We start from the raw sequence: 13079 nt of genomic DNA, 5'->3' as shown, positions 1-13079 counted from the left end.
AAAAAATTACTGCTGCCAAACTCCAAGCCTCCAGCAATATGGTGTCAGGTGAGAACTCTATGAGAGGAAAAAAGGGAATTTGACAAAATATTCAGGAGAACAAGTGGAAAAAAACAATAAACTATAAAGCAGTTGTGTGCTTAGTAATCACCTTGATTGGCGGAAGAATCACGGTAGTCACTGCATCAAAAGCAGGGAGAAATACAGTCATTTTCATCTAGATGTTACTTTGGCTTGTAAGTAGCAGTTACAGCAACAGTGTTTAATATTAATGCAGGGGAAAATGATGTAGTTCTGCAATATGTTATGTTTGAAGACATTTTCTCTACTGCGAAAAAAATATTTTAAAAAGCATAACTGAAAAATTTAATTCCGATTTCTTTAGAAATAGTTTTTGAACTACTGGAAGGAAGAATTGCAAGGGCAAAACTTTCTTTTAAACTGAGGTTCTGATTTTTCTTTATTTGGACTCATCTTTCTTACAGTGACAGCAGAGTCTTTGATATATCAGTAGGAAATAGAAAATAAAAGGTACTTAAATGGATTAAAACAACAAGAAGAAAGATGGCATGATTCACTTAGGCTTTCTATAAATAAATAAAATAGGTGCACTCCTACAAGTTACTGGGATTTTGACAGAATGGAATATTCCAGTCAAAAATCACTTGGTTTAAAATTTGACCACCTCTATGTGTAAAACAGTTGGTGAGATAATACAAGTAATGAATGCAGCTAAATTATATTCCTGTGTCAAACAGAAGTCTTTTTGTTACTAGGGTCAACAAGGTGAACGTGGACAAAAAGGAGAACCAGGACTCCCAGCAACTGGATTACGAGGACTTAAAGTGAGCCTGTTTTTAACTGCTTCTTAAAGTGTCTTCTGATTCTTTCCTGTGTTGCTGATAAATGATAAATGAAGTAGACATTTTTTTGGTATAAACTGACTACAATCAAAATAATAAGGAATTTCAATGATAGATGTTCCCTTAATGTTGCACTTTAACCCTTTAAACTCAGAATGCTGTGCTAAGGCTCCCACGCTCTCTCCTAAAGTCATTACTGCATCCATAACTGAAAGAATTTGTCCCCAGTTTTTCTAAGCTAATGAGATATCTCTACAGCCTTCTAGAAAGGCTTCTACTATCTCTGTTCCTCTGCAGTGATTAAAAAAGACAACAAAAAAAAGTTTGTGTGACAGCAGTGCTCATACTGCCTATGCGTTAGAAGAGGTGGTAAACATTTACAGCTTTGACTTCAGTTGCCAGTTTGAAACATGTATAACAGATCCTTGCCATTTCAAGTAGGGCTTCCCCAAAAATTGGCTAAAATGACATGGATATTTTGATTTCAGTGATTTTTCCAAGGATCATGGAAGAAGCATGTTGCAGGACTAGTTCATATGGATATTTTCAACAATTTGTGGCAAGGTCTCTCTTAAAAGTAACGCCTAGACCAGTTTATACAACAAGCAAGGCAGTTTCTAACCAACACCTTCATTTCGGGTACAGGCCAATTTATGAGTATCATCCACTTCATGCAATGCAATATCATTAAGTCAGATAAACCAAAGACTGTAATGTAGTTCACAAGAGAAATGATTAGGTTGGACAAGCCAGTCCAGCTGACCCGTTCTTCAGTCACAAATGCCTGACTTAGCAAGTAAATTGCATTCTTATCATATTATCATTGTGCACAGAATAACAAATAGTTTAAATTCAAGTTTTTACTTGCTGAAAAATGCAAGTTTATTTAATACAAAATGAAGATTAAAGGATTAGGTGGAAGGCTTTAAGAGAAATTTAAAGTTCTCATTTTTCTGGCTCTATAGACTATTTAACTGGGGATAACAACCTTTACTTGAACAAAAATATTGTATGTAATGAATTAATATTCCAACACACTGTTAGAAACATTTTACAGAATAATGATTAAAAAAAATGTTGATGGTGCAGATACAATTATTTATTCTTCTTCAAGGGAGATATAGGTCCATCAGGAGTCCCAGGAGAGAGAGGGATGCAGGGAGACCCTGGAAAGGCAGGGAAAAAGGTAAGGAAATATATTTTCCTGCATGTAAAGGCTGTAGAAGAAATAAGACCAAATTCAATCTTTATCAGTTTACAGGTATGTAATGTCAAGCAGTTCATCCTGGGGGAGGGCATGGGGCAATAGTTCTGCTAGGGAAAAGTGAGTGTGCTAGCTGAGAAGTTTCCAACAAATTTTATTAACAGTGGCTGCCATCTGAATCTGCAGATGTTTTACCTGTCCTGCCTTTTGTGGGCTGCTGATTTTCATTAATTTTCATGATTTTCTTAGAGAACAGATATCTTGTGTCTTACAGCCTGCTTAGATTTTTCCTGACACCTAGAAGTCTGGCTCCAGTTGATGCAACCTAGGGTAACCCTCAGTCTACCAGCGTTGTGAGCTGTGGCTGAAGTCTTCCAGCCCGATACAGAAACTATACGAAACAGCTGAAACCAGGGCTCCTTTTTTCCAAGGGAAATTCTGAGATTTTAAGAGAAACTCAGCCTTACTGAAAAAAAAAAAAAAAAAAGGAATAATAAATTCAAAATGGTAGAAAGAAGTTTAGAGGGCAGGAAAGCTAAGTGCCCAATTTCAAGCAAGTTAAATGGAGACTTTTCATAGAATCATAGAATGGCTTGGGTTGGAAGGGACTTTAAAGATCATCTAGTTCTCACTGCCCTGGCATGGGCAGGGATGCCAGCCACTGGATCAGGTTGCCCAGGGCCTCATCCAGCCTGGTCTTGAACACCTCCATGGATGGGGCATCCACAGCTTCTCTGGGAAACCTGTGCCAGTGCCTCACCACACTCTGAGTGAAGAATTTCTCCCTAACAACCAATCTAAAGCTCATTTATTTTAGTTTAAAACCATTCCCCCTTGTCCTGTCATTATTTGCCCTAGTAAAAAGTTGCTTTCTGAGTAAAAAGTTGTTTTCTCTTTTAATTCTACTTTATCCATAGAAAATGAGCTGCTGAGTGAGCAAAACTCAGTGCTTTGGCTGATCTGTGCAGCTCTTAAATGAGGGTGACACCTGTCCAACATGTTGAAATGATGAACTGAATACAGTTCAGTGCATGCAAATCAACACTTTTTGACTGTCTTTAATCATGAAGTATCTGAATATCTTTAATAAACATCTATTAAGGATGCAACTTCACATTTTTTTCAGCTGCAAGGGCAGTGCATATAGCAGTTTGACAAGCAACAGTCTGAGGCCGTAAGCTTCCCACTATGGATAAATACATAACATTTCTGTTTTTATTTAACTAAAAAAACGAAATCACCTACTATTAAAGTGCTTAGAAATGAACCTCTCGTTGTATCAGGAAGATACATCAGAATGCAGAGTAGATGTTGAGCTAAAGTTACAGTTAGATTCTTTATTTGGGAATGCTGTGGTTTCTTTTTTCTTTAACATATTGCCATTCTCATGATCATCTTGGTACTATTGCTGTCATAATTAATTATAAGTGAAAATGTTAGCATTGAGCAGCTACCTTGTGTATTCAGGACAATGCAAAGAACAGTTGGATGTCTGCAGTGAATAGTGGGCACAGAGATGTTATGGCAGTTTTCTGTGGGTGGGAGCTGTCTCACAGAAACGGGAGCCACCGGTATGCTGAGCAACAGCAGGCTCTATAATACCACATCCATCAACAGCTTGTATCAGAGATGGAAGTTTAAACATTTTAATCTACTTTTCATTTCCTGAATTACCTGCAGGTTTTCTGAAACCCTAATCTTACCAATATTATTCATAAATATTTGGTAGATATTTTTCCTTAGCATGATGTAATATGTGGATTATTTGTGAATTATTTGAAGGAGTGTTTCTGGCTAATATTTGAATCCTGGGTTAGCCTTCGGCTATAGAGATGCAGAAAATTACTGCTTCTTAAAAGTTGGTTGTCTCAGAATTGGTCAGCAAAGACTTTTTCTAATAACTTTGCATACATTTTTCTCCCACATATGAGTATACACGTGGAATTCTACCTACAAAGGGAATGTGATTGCAGGAGGTTTGGGGGTGGGAGGTAAGAATATAGAATATTTTCTTCTTTGACCAGATTTTTAACTGACATTTTTGGGGAAAGTACTTATGCAGACTTTGTAAGTCCAATCATTGATTGAATCAATAAAATGAATAAAGTAAAAATTAACCATCTAATCTCTGTTAGGGGGAAAAGGGAGATCAAGGTCCAAGAGGCCCGGAAGGACCCCCTGGCAAAGGAGATGTAGGCCAAAAGGTATGGCTTAGCACGCACACTTGAGAAGTACTATAAAGTTTAGAAGGACTTCTTTTGTAATAGTTCAGATTCTTACATATTTTTTCTTTCATTATATCTTAAGTAGCAACTACCTTTTAACTGATGATTTAAAAGGACTTAAAGAGCTATATGATTCCTAGCCTGAACAAGTGCAGGAAAATCAGACTCTGAACATAGACACTAAAGTTAATGAGACAGTAGAGGTTTTCTAAAAGTTTGGCACAGAATTTTCATTACAGTTAGGTGGAAGCAAATTGTTTCAGTATGCTGATAGGGCAAGAGGAGGAACTAAGGAGAATTGGGTGACTAATTAGATTTCTAAATATGAAACTGAAAGCCTGGAAAGATGTATTAATAGACAAGCAAATGCTTTAATCTCGTACCTAGTTAAATTTGGGACTTTTGGGGAGATTCTAAAACTGACTGGGATTTCACTTGGAGCTAAGCATCTAAATACCTTTCTAATTGTGGGCATCATGCAGTTGTGAATGAACCTTTGCTGTGATTTAAACAAAAGCTTTGTTTCCATCAGGGTGACCCAGGAGAAAAAGGATCCCAAGGACTGATTGGTTATAAAGGAGTACAAGGCCCAGCCGGACCAAAAGTAAGCTTGTTCTTTCAGGGTAACCCTTCACTTTGTACATTGTACAAGAATCTATGGGATATATTTAATGTACAGATTTCTCAAATGTCTGATGCTTTGAGACAACACAAAAATAAAAATAGGAAAAGCAGAAGTAATTCCATCATTTGTCCTGTTTGTCCTGAATGAAATAAGAGTCCTAAGGAGAAAAATAACAGGTAAACATATAATTATAGACCTTATAGTTATGCTCAAGCACTGAGAAGGTAAATTAAAATTGTCCAAATGATTCTAAGGATAAACATTTTGCAAATTTTGACTTGGAAATTTTAACTTTCTATTGTAGTATTTCGTGTGTTATAAGTATCACTCTTAATGGACAGTAAATTGTAAAAAATACAAACATTCTGGTTATTCCATTGGTTTTGTAAGCCAGACACACACACACACAAATAATTACAGTTTAAAACAAATAGATACACAGTTCAACCAATAGTTATTTAAAGCTTGAAACTTGAACCACAAGAGCACAAAATTGAGTGTTTTATCCCAAATATTGTCCATTTTTTACCTAAAACTTTACAGATATTTTTATAATGTGAAGTGTTAAAAAAACTTTTATCTACTTGTGCAGAAAATGAAACTGTTTAAATGTAGGTGATACTGTTTTGTAACAGGGTGAACCAGGAGAGAGAGGGCCACCTGGAGTTGCTGGATCATCTATTCAGGGGCCACCTGGACCTAAGGTGATTATCTAGTATGTATTTACTGGAGACCAGAGATTAGAAATTTTTTAGTGTGCATTTCTGTCAAAGTTAAAAGAAAGTAAACTAAATGAGTTAAAATTTATTTTGGTAGTAGCAAATCTGAGTGAATTTTAGAGGTAAGGAGTACTGAAAAATACCAAAAATTAAAGAAGAGTGTTTGGAGGCCATTTAACATGGTGCTGGGCTTAGTGGGTGTCCTCCTTTGAAATTAATCACTTTGAATTCATCTTATTTTACATTTACTAATGCTTGCTTGCTTTTTCTTTTTTCAAGTAAAGACTAAAGATTTCCTGAAAGCAGCTGTAAGCCCCTGCAGAAATGTGTCTATGTACACTTCCAGGGACTTATATGCTGAAGTAGAAAATTTTTTTGGAGATGATTGTTTGTATGTCACTTCCAAGTGAATAACTGGCCTGTATTTTCTATTTAAAATGAAATATCATATGACAGATAGCTAAAGCTACATTCATCTCATTTTATCTATGGCAGAAATGTACCTGAAATGGATGGGACTTGTCCTTCTGAGTGAAATATGCAGATTTAGCATTGAAACCATTTGAATATTCATTATCACCCACATTTTTATTTTATGGATAAAATCAATGCTGTTTTTATAATATCCCAGTTAACTTCAGCATTAATTGATGCTCTTCAGTTTTGGTGTAATAATCACTACTGGATATCCATCCACTCTGGAGTCACTTCATCCCCAATTTTCTTCTTCTGTAAAAATATATGTGCACCTACACATATGCACATGTAGGTATTGTATACACAATGTACTTACCAGCCTGGCACCAGGACAGCCCAGGGGGCTAGGATTTGCTTTGGACTTGTTTGTGTATGGAGGATGAAGGAAAGAGAGAATGGAAGAAGCTCAGGTTACACCTGCAACCACAGAGAAGAAAGAAAGGAGTGCGAGTTGCACATATCTCTTATATAGGTTTAAAATCATAATCGTGTGCCAAACGTTATGTCAGGAAAATAAAAGTGTCATGCTGTAACACATGACTTGCATGAAGGCAGGTTTCAGAACACCAGTCTGCCTTCTTGACATGGTGCTATTTTCCTGGTTAATGTGGCATTTTTGGGAAGACATGTAAGTCAGCCTTTTGATGACTTTCTTGCTGAATAATAATAACTTTGTAGACTTCATTGTCTTTTTCACTCTGCTTTTATTCAGTTCAGTACAGTTCATACCACTTTCTTAGCAGACCAGCCATGATCCAAAGTCCTCTGGAGTCTGTAAAAGTGTTTTCAGGCTCTTCACTAAATTTTATGTCAGACCTTTTGTATGCAGTGACTAATGCATCAAAACAAGTAGTTTGGGTAATTATAAGTTCATTTTTAGAAAAATTGCCTATTTAGTTCCATAGTAATGCCTTTATTTCAATAAATATCACCTATGTTTATGCCAGTTGCTCAAAAATATAAAAAGCTACACAGGTGCATATTCTCTCTGCATTGTGGAAAGTACAATGATTAGTAGTATTTCCTTCACTACCAGCATATTCAAAGAACACAAGGCATTATAAATTTATTGTGCAGGAAAACTGCATGTTTTTCAATGCTGGGAGTTGTCATGGTCTGAGGTCTATTTATTACATCTCTAAGTGTTTGCTGTAGTAGTGGGTGATCACTAGATGTCTAACCCTTGGACATGGTTGTGTTTATTGGAAATTTGTTTATTTTAAGCTACACCCACGTTTGGGGATTTGAGTTTCATTTCCCTTGACAACCATTATGCTGTTACCAATACAGAGACAGTAACATTAGATAGCTGCTTTTTCTCATATTCCTCTCTCATGGTTACAGCTGCTCCGTGGTTTTGATAGAACCTTTCATCTTCATTCCCTAGTGAAAGTCCTGAAATACTGACTTTCACACTACTGTTAAAAAAAAAAAAAAAAAAAAGAAAAGGTTTCACTGAAAACCAGCATTTTTTTTTTATGATCCTTAAAGTGAAATATCTGTTACCTTAGATTAAACATCAGGAGCCCAAGGGTTAACATAAGAAAAGTGAAATCTGAGCCTCATTGCTTTCTAGGAAAGTCACTGGCAGAGCTAAGATTGCCAACAGTTATTCCGGGAATATTTGAAGAAGAAATGCAAGTTGCTTCCTGGTTCTTCATAAAAGTCTGTGGAGCTTGCATTGCATCTGTAAGCTTTCTGAACATACCCTGTCTGCCAGCACTTTGAATTTCTTTGCTGTCCTCTGGCAGAAACAAGGTTACACCAGCCTTACACCAGTCTGTGCTGGCTTGTGATATTAAAAACTTCATCTAGAAATACTGATTTCATATTACCTAGTTCAGCAACGGTCATGTCACTGTCAGAAGGAATGGAATATTAAACTGAAAATAACAAAGTATTATATTAAACTGATATTAAACTGAAAATAACAAAAATGTCTTTGGTTTTGTTTCTTTTTGGATAGGGAGATCCCGGACCCAAGGGGCCACCAGGAGATGACGGGCTTCCTGGAAATTCAATAATGGGACCAATGGTAGGAATTTTGAGACAAAAGTTGGAAAGTGAAGAAATGTGAGACATAATGCAAAGCTCTTGTGAAAATGTAGAAACTGCCTGAACAACTTTCTCAGGAAAGTAACCAGCTAATTCTTCAACTTTTCTATCAACTTAAGTCTATGCTTTAAAATAAGCTTATACTCTTTTCAAAGAAAAAACTCAAAATATATAAATTAAACTCAAAATATATTAAATTGTACAGTGTATCTCATTCTGCAAATTTCCCTCATGAAGCCTTCATTAGGAAGATAGCTCTTGAAATTCATCTCCACCTTTCATTATCTCATGTTCTCTGATGCCTCTGTATGAGCAATATACACTTTTTTGAGTATGAGTTGACAGGTATTAGCTGTTTTAACAGTGGTGTTTCAGAATTACCAACCCTGCACATTCAAAAACATATGCAAAACACAAAATAATGGATTTTAAAAATAGATCTCTTTACACTTGCTTGTGTATAGGTTACGGAATGGGTTTTACTTGGTTAAATCCTTTACATTTTTAACTTCAACACTGACAAAGGGGTACAATAGTCCATTGCAGGTTTGCTATGCTCACTGTGCAAGCCTTTAATGGTTAACTGGCACCCCCTTACTGGAGGGTGGTGGATAGCACATTTATCTATTCAGTATTGATCCAGCAATGCATGCAGTAGCCTGTATTTTTGAATTTTCAACAACACTAAAATGATTTACTTTGTCTGTAATCTGGAATGCTAATTCACTCTGTTTTTCCGTAGAAAGAAGTGATAAACATGACTTAATTCTCCAGTCAAGTACTTAATCATTTAGGTTTTAATCATGCCATAACTTTTTTTTTCCTGAACAATGACATTGTCCTGTTCTTCCTGCTGCATAGGCAGAATCTCATCTACAAACTTTTTGAAACATTTTCCTCTTTTTTACACATGGTAATGTTTACAGAAAGTGAAAGCCATGGGCACAAAATGTATGTTTATATTCTGGTTTTTGTTTGTTTGTTTGTTTGTTTTTAAGAGTGAAGAAGCAACTGCTTCTACATTACTGCTTCTGGAAATGGCTTTAAAACCTGCCCTGGAAAGGAAAACAATTTAGATGAATTAATGTAGTATGTCATCAGTGACAACAATGGCACCTGCCTTGTTGTCAGTGCACTGACTTGCAGTGAGTCACTGGGATTATGTTATCCAGATCCCACAAAACTGTGGGAAGCAGTAATCATGGAAGTGCTCCCTGGCCATCTCTACTGCATTTTGGATGCAGCTATTAAAACAAAAACAAAAAGCACAAAAACAACTAAATAATCTGGACTAGAGAACTGTCTCTTCCAGCAGATTTATGACTTTGTAGTGGTTTTACCGTGCTAGGCAGCTGAACACCACAACCGCTCTCTCACTCCCCCTCCTTAGATGAGGAGGGGAAGAAGTAAAGGAAAGAACAGCTCACGGGTTGAGATAAGGATGATTTAATTAAAGGAAAAAAAAAAATTATTAAGGAAAGATTATTATTAATTAAACAATTTAACTAAACAATTTAACTAAACAATTAACAATTTAACTAAAGGGGAAAAAAAAAGGAAAGGGGAAAAGGGAGGGGGAAAGGGAAAACTAAACAAAACAAGTAAAGGCTATGTGGAAGTGCAGAGGAAAGAAATTACTCTCTACTTCCCACAAGTGAGCGATGCTTGACCGCGTCCTTGAAGCAGGGCCTCAACGCACGTAGCCGGTGTTCGGGAGGAGGACAGACGTTTTCACAACGAGAGCCCACCCCTCCCCTCTTCCTCCTTTTTCCACCTTTTATTGCTGAGTGTGACATCATATGGTATGGAATATCCCTTTGGTTGGTTTAGGTCAGCTGCCCTCGTGATGTTTCTTTTCTCGCATCTTTGCCCACCCCTAGGGGAATTAGGGAGAGTCCTGATGCTGTGCCAGCACTGCTCAGCAGCAGACACAACACTGGTGTGATACCAGTGCTGTTTTAGCTACGAGTGCAGAGCACAGCACTGTGTGGGCTGCTGCAGGGAAAGTTAACATCCCAGCCCGACCCAGTACAGACTTAAGTAGATTTATAGCTATGCTACTAATGGCGAAACCAGCTACTTGACAAAATCCCAGTTCTGAAAGAAAATAATGTGTTAACATGTATTTGGTATTTACAGTGGTCTGGTAAGATTAAATGAAAACATCTGTTTGGCATTTTTTTACTGCACTAGAATTGGAAGTAAAAATAAAGATGAACTCATGATCCATGATTTCCATTCTTGTTTAAAAATGTCACGAAACATTTTTAAAACATTTTTTATTTTATCCATAATGTAAGAACTATGAATATTAAGAATGAGGAAGAGGTAAATTGCTTTTCCATTATAAAGCTATTTATGGGCTAAAAGCACACTCATTGGTTAAATTCTCTCAGAACCGAGTCAGAATTTTATGATTTGGAAACTAGGAAGCATAAAGAAACATCTCCCAGGGCTCTTGCAATTTTAAATTGGTGGTAAGATTCAAGTGTTTGCCTTTAAAATCTTTCAGTGAAATTATCCCTTTGGACTGTACAATAAGAGAGACTCATACAGAAAAGTCCCTGAGATCCGAGCTGCTTGTCAGGAATCCATTTGTGATTTCTTGAAGTATTATGTGCTGCAGAAATTTCCAGGCACAATATGCTGATGAAATACACTGATGAAATAGCATTGTTCAGTCACTTGTAATTCCCTTCCCTTCCCTTCCCTTCCCTTCCCTTCCCTTCCCTTCCCTTCCCTTCCCTTCCCTTCCCTTCCCTTCCCTTCCCTTCCCTTCCCTTCCCTTCCCTTCCCTTCCCTTCCCTTCCCTTCCCTTCCCTTCCCTTCCCTTCCCTTCCCTTCCCTTCCCTTCCCTTCCCTTCCCTTCCCTTCCCTTCCCTTCCCTTCCCTTCCCTTCCCCCTTCCCTTCCCCCTTCCCTTCCCTTCCCTTCCCTTCCCCCTTCCCTTCCCTTCCCTTCCCTTCCCTTCCCTTCCCTTCCTTCCCATAGTCCATTTACCTTTCTTGGTTCTCTGGGACTGGGTGAAGGATGCGCACGACTCCCTGTATGGACATATGCATACTGTGCTTGGGTATGGGTTGGATGTGTATCTTACGAGTATCAGTAAGGATTTCCAACTGGCACTGCTGTCACATAGGAACATAAATACTATAGACTGTCAACATACCTCGAGGGATACCTTAAAGTAATAAGTTTTCTTTCTTGGTTCTGCAAGGAAGAGTCTAGTGCAAGCTTGGTTAACTTACTCATTAAATATCAGGAAAATGATCTCTGAAATGACGGAAGAGGAGAAGACTGCTATTTGTTTCTCCTCTGGTGGTGAAAGGAAGCACTGAAGTTTTGCAAATGGATAAAATTTTTAGTGGGAGTCAGTGGAAGAGTGAACACAAGGAGTAATTGTCTCCTAATACACGGCATTTTAGGCTAAGCTATGAAAAAATATATATTTCATATTATCGATTATATTTCTTTCTTTAAATTATTTTCCTTGTAGACTGCAGTTTTGCTTTACTGCGTAAGAGAACCAATGTGATTTCCCTGAAACACAGAATGTGCTACATAATATAACTTAAGGCTAGCATACTGTGTTTCAGTATTCTTGACTTCATTGTTCAAAACCCAGGACTGTTACCCTCAAAGTCACAAAGGTTTAACTTTTTGGTTTATTTTTTTATTATTGGCTGGAGATAAAGGTAACATTCTGAAGATTTCTCTTTGCAACTACAAATCTAAATGCTGATGATTTCATAACGAGACCTCCTATTCTTCTAAAATCTTAATTTGATCAACTGAAACCACAATAAATAAAAAAAAAGCACAAAAATTTCTGAGCTTTGCAAATGAATTGGAAAAGCTGGCAACTGCTATTCTGTATTTCCAAAAGGATATTAAACAGTTTCCTCACATATTTGTTAATGTTACGTCATGAAGATCCAGATACTGACACAATGCTTGATTTATTACTTTTGTACTTAGGGTAACCAGGGCTTGCCTGGACTACCTGGACCCCGTGGACCAAAAGGTGATGGCCATAAAGGTGAAGCTGTAAGTATAATTTTAATTCTCTACTTTTTGTTGTTTGTAATTAGATTCTGTACTTTGTGTTCTGCTTCTACTACTACTACTGTGTATGCTCTCTATGTATCTAACTAACTAAGTGTAATTAAGTTTTTCTTTCATTCTTTAGCTTATTTAAGTATCTCACATATATTTTGAAGCCCTCTCCTGTCCTAGGTACAGTACCAGTCCTACAGACAATCAGAACTGGACATAAACTGAACTACTTTTAATCAACATGAAAGGGATGCCATGTAATTCCATCAAAATCTTCATGGCTGCTCATACATGTTTAATGCAATTACTGCTTTGAATTCTTCCCTTTTCTCCTTCCTGCCTTCCTACCTTCCTGCATTCCTGCCTTCCTTTTTTTGTTCAGGATCTCTAGTAACATCTTCTTGGCCAAATCTTGGAGCCTTCACTGCCTTGTTTTTTCAGCTGCTTCTCATATCAAGGAGAGTCAAGTTATATTTTTCTGAAGACCACCCCCCCCCCCCTTGCTTTCCTGATAGTTACCTCCTGAAGGGGTTAACACCTGAGTGTTCCACTTGGCACATCCATTACAAGGGCCTATCATCCTAAATCTCAGTCATCCAAAGCCACACAGACATGTTTGACCACCCTTTCACTAGAAGGTGTGAATACTGTTACCATCCTTCTATCACCACAGGTCTGTAATCCAGCCTTTTTCCACACTACAACCACAAAAGCTCTCCCAAATATGCTGAGGTGGGACCTGATTGCTTCCAAATAGGTCATGGCTCAGCTCCAATTTCCTGTCATTCAAACTGATCCTGGGAAGAGATCCCAGCCCTCCTTTCCTTTTGGGATTCAGAATTAGTTCAAAGGGCAC

At 37.4% G+C, this 13079-nt stretch overlaps 1 protein-coding gene across 2 annotated transcripts in view; it reads left to right on the top strand.

The window, feature by feature from the left end:
* COL28A1 (collagen type XXVIII alpha 1 chain) overlaps nucleotides 1–13079 on the top strand; it is a 65000-nt gene that overhangs the window by 28742 nt on the left and 23179 nt on the right. For both annotated transcript variants that reach the window (XM_048075423.2, XM_048075422.2), the window contains 7 exons: nucleotides 777–845; nucleotides 1978–2049; nucleotides 4203–4271; nucleotides 4825–4896; nucleotides 5553–5621; nucleotides 8080–8148; nucleotides 12146–12214. In XM_048075423.2, the coding sequence (XP_047931380.2) occupies nucleotides 777–845; nucleotides 1978–2049; nucleotides 4203–4271; nucleotides 4825–4896; nucleotides 5553–5621; nucleotides 8080–8148; nucleotides 12146–12214 (489 nt within the window). The remainder of the gene's footprint in view (nucleotides 1–776; nucleotides 846–1977; nucleotides 2050–4202; nucleotides 4272–4824; nucleotides 4897–5552; nucleotides 5622–8079; nucleotides 8149–12145; nucleotides 12215–13079) is intronic.

This window comes from Anser cygnoides, chromosome 2 (assembly GCF_040182565.1).
Source record: "Anser cygnoides isolate HZ-2024a breed goose chromosome 2, Taihu_goose_T2T_genome, whole genome shotgun sequence".
Classification (NCBI taxonomy): Eukaryota; Metazoa; Chordata; class Aves; order Anseriformes; family Anatidae; genus Anser; species Anser cygnoides.
This window is presented reverse-complemented; position numbering and strand designations above follow the sequence as displayed.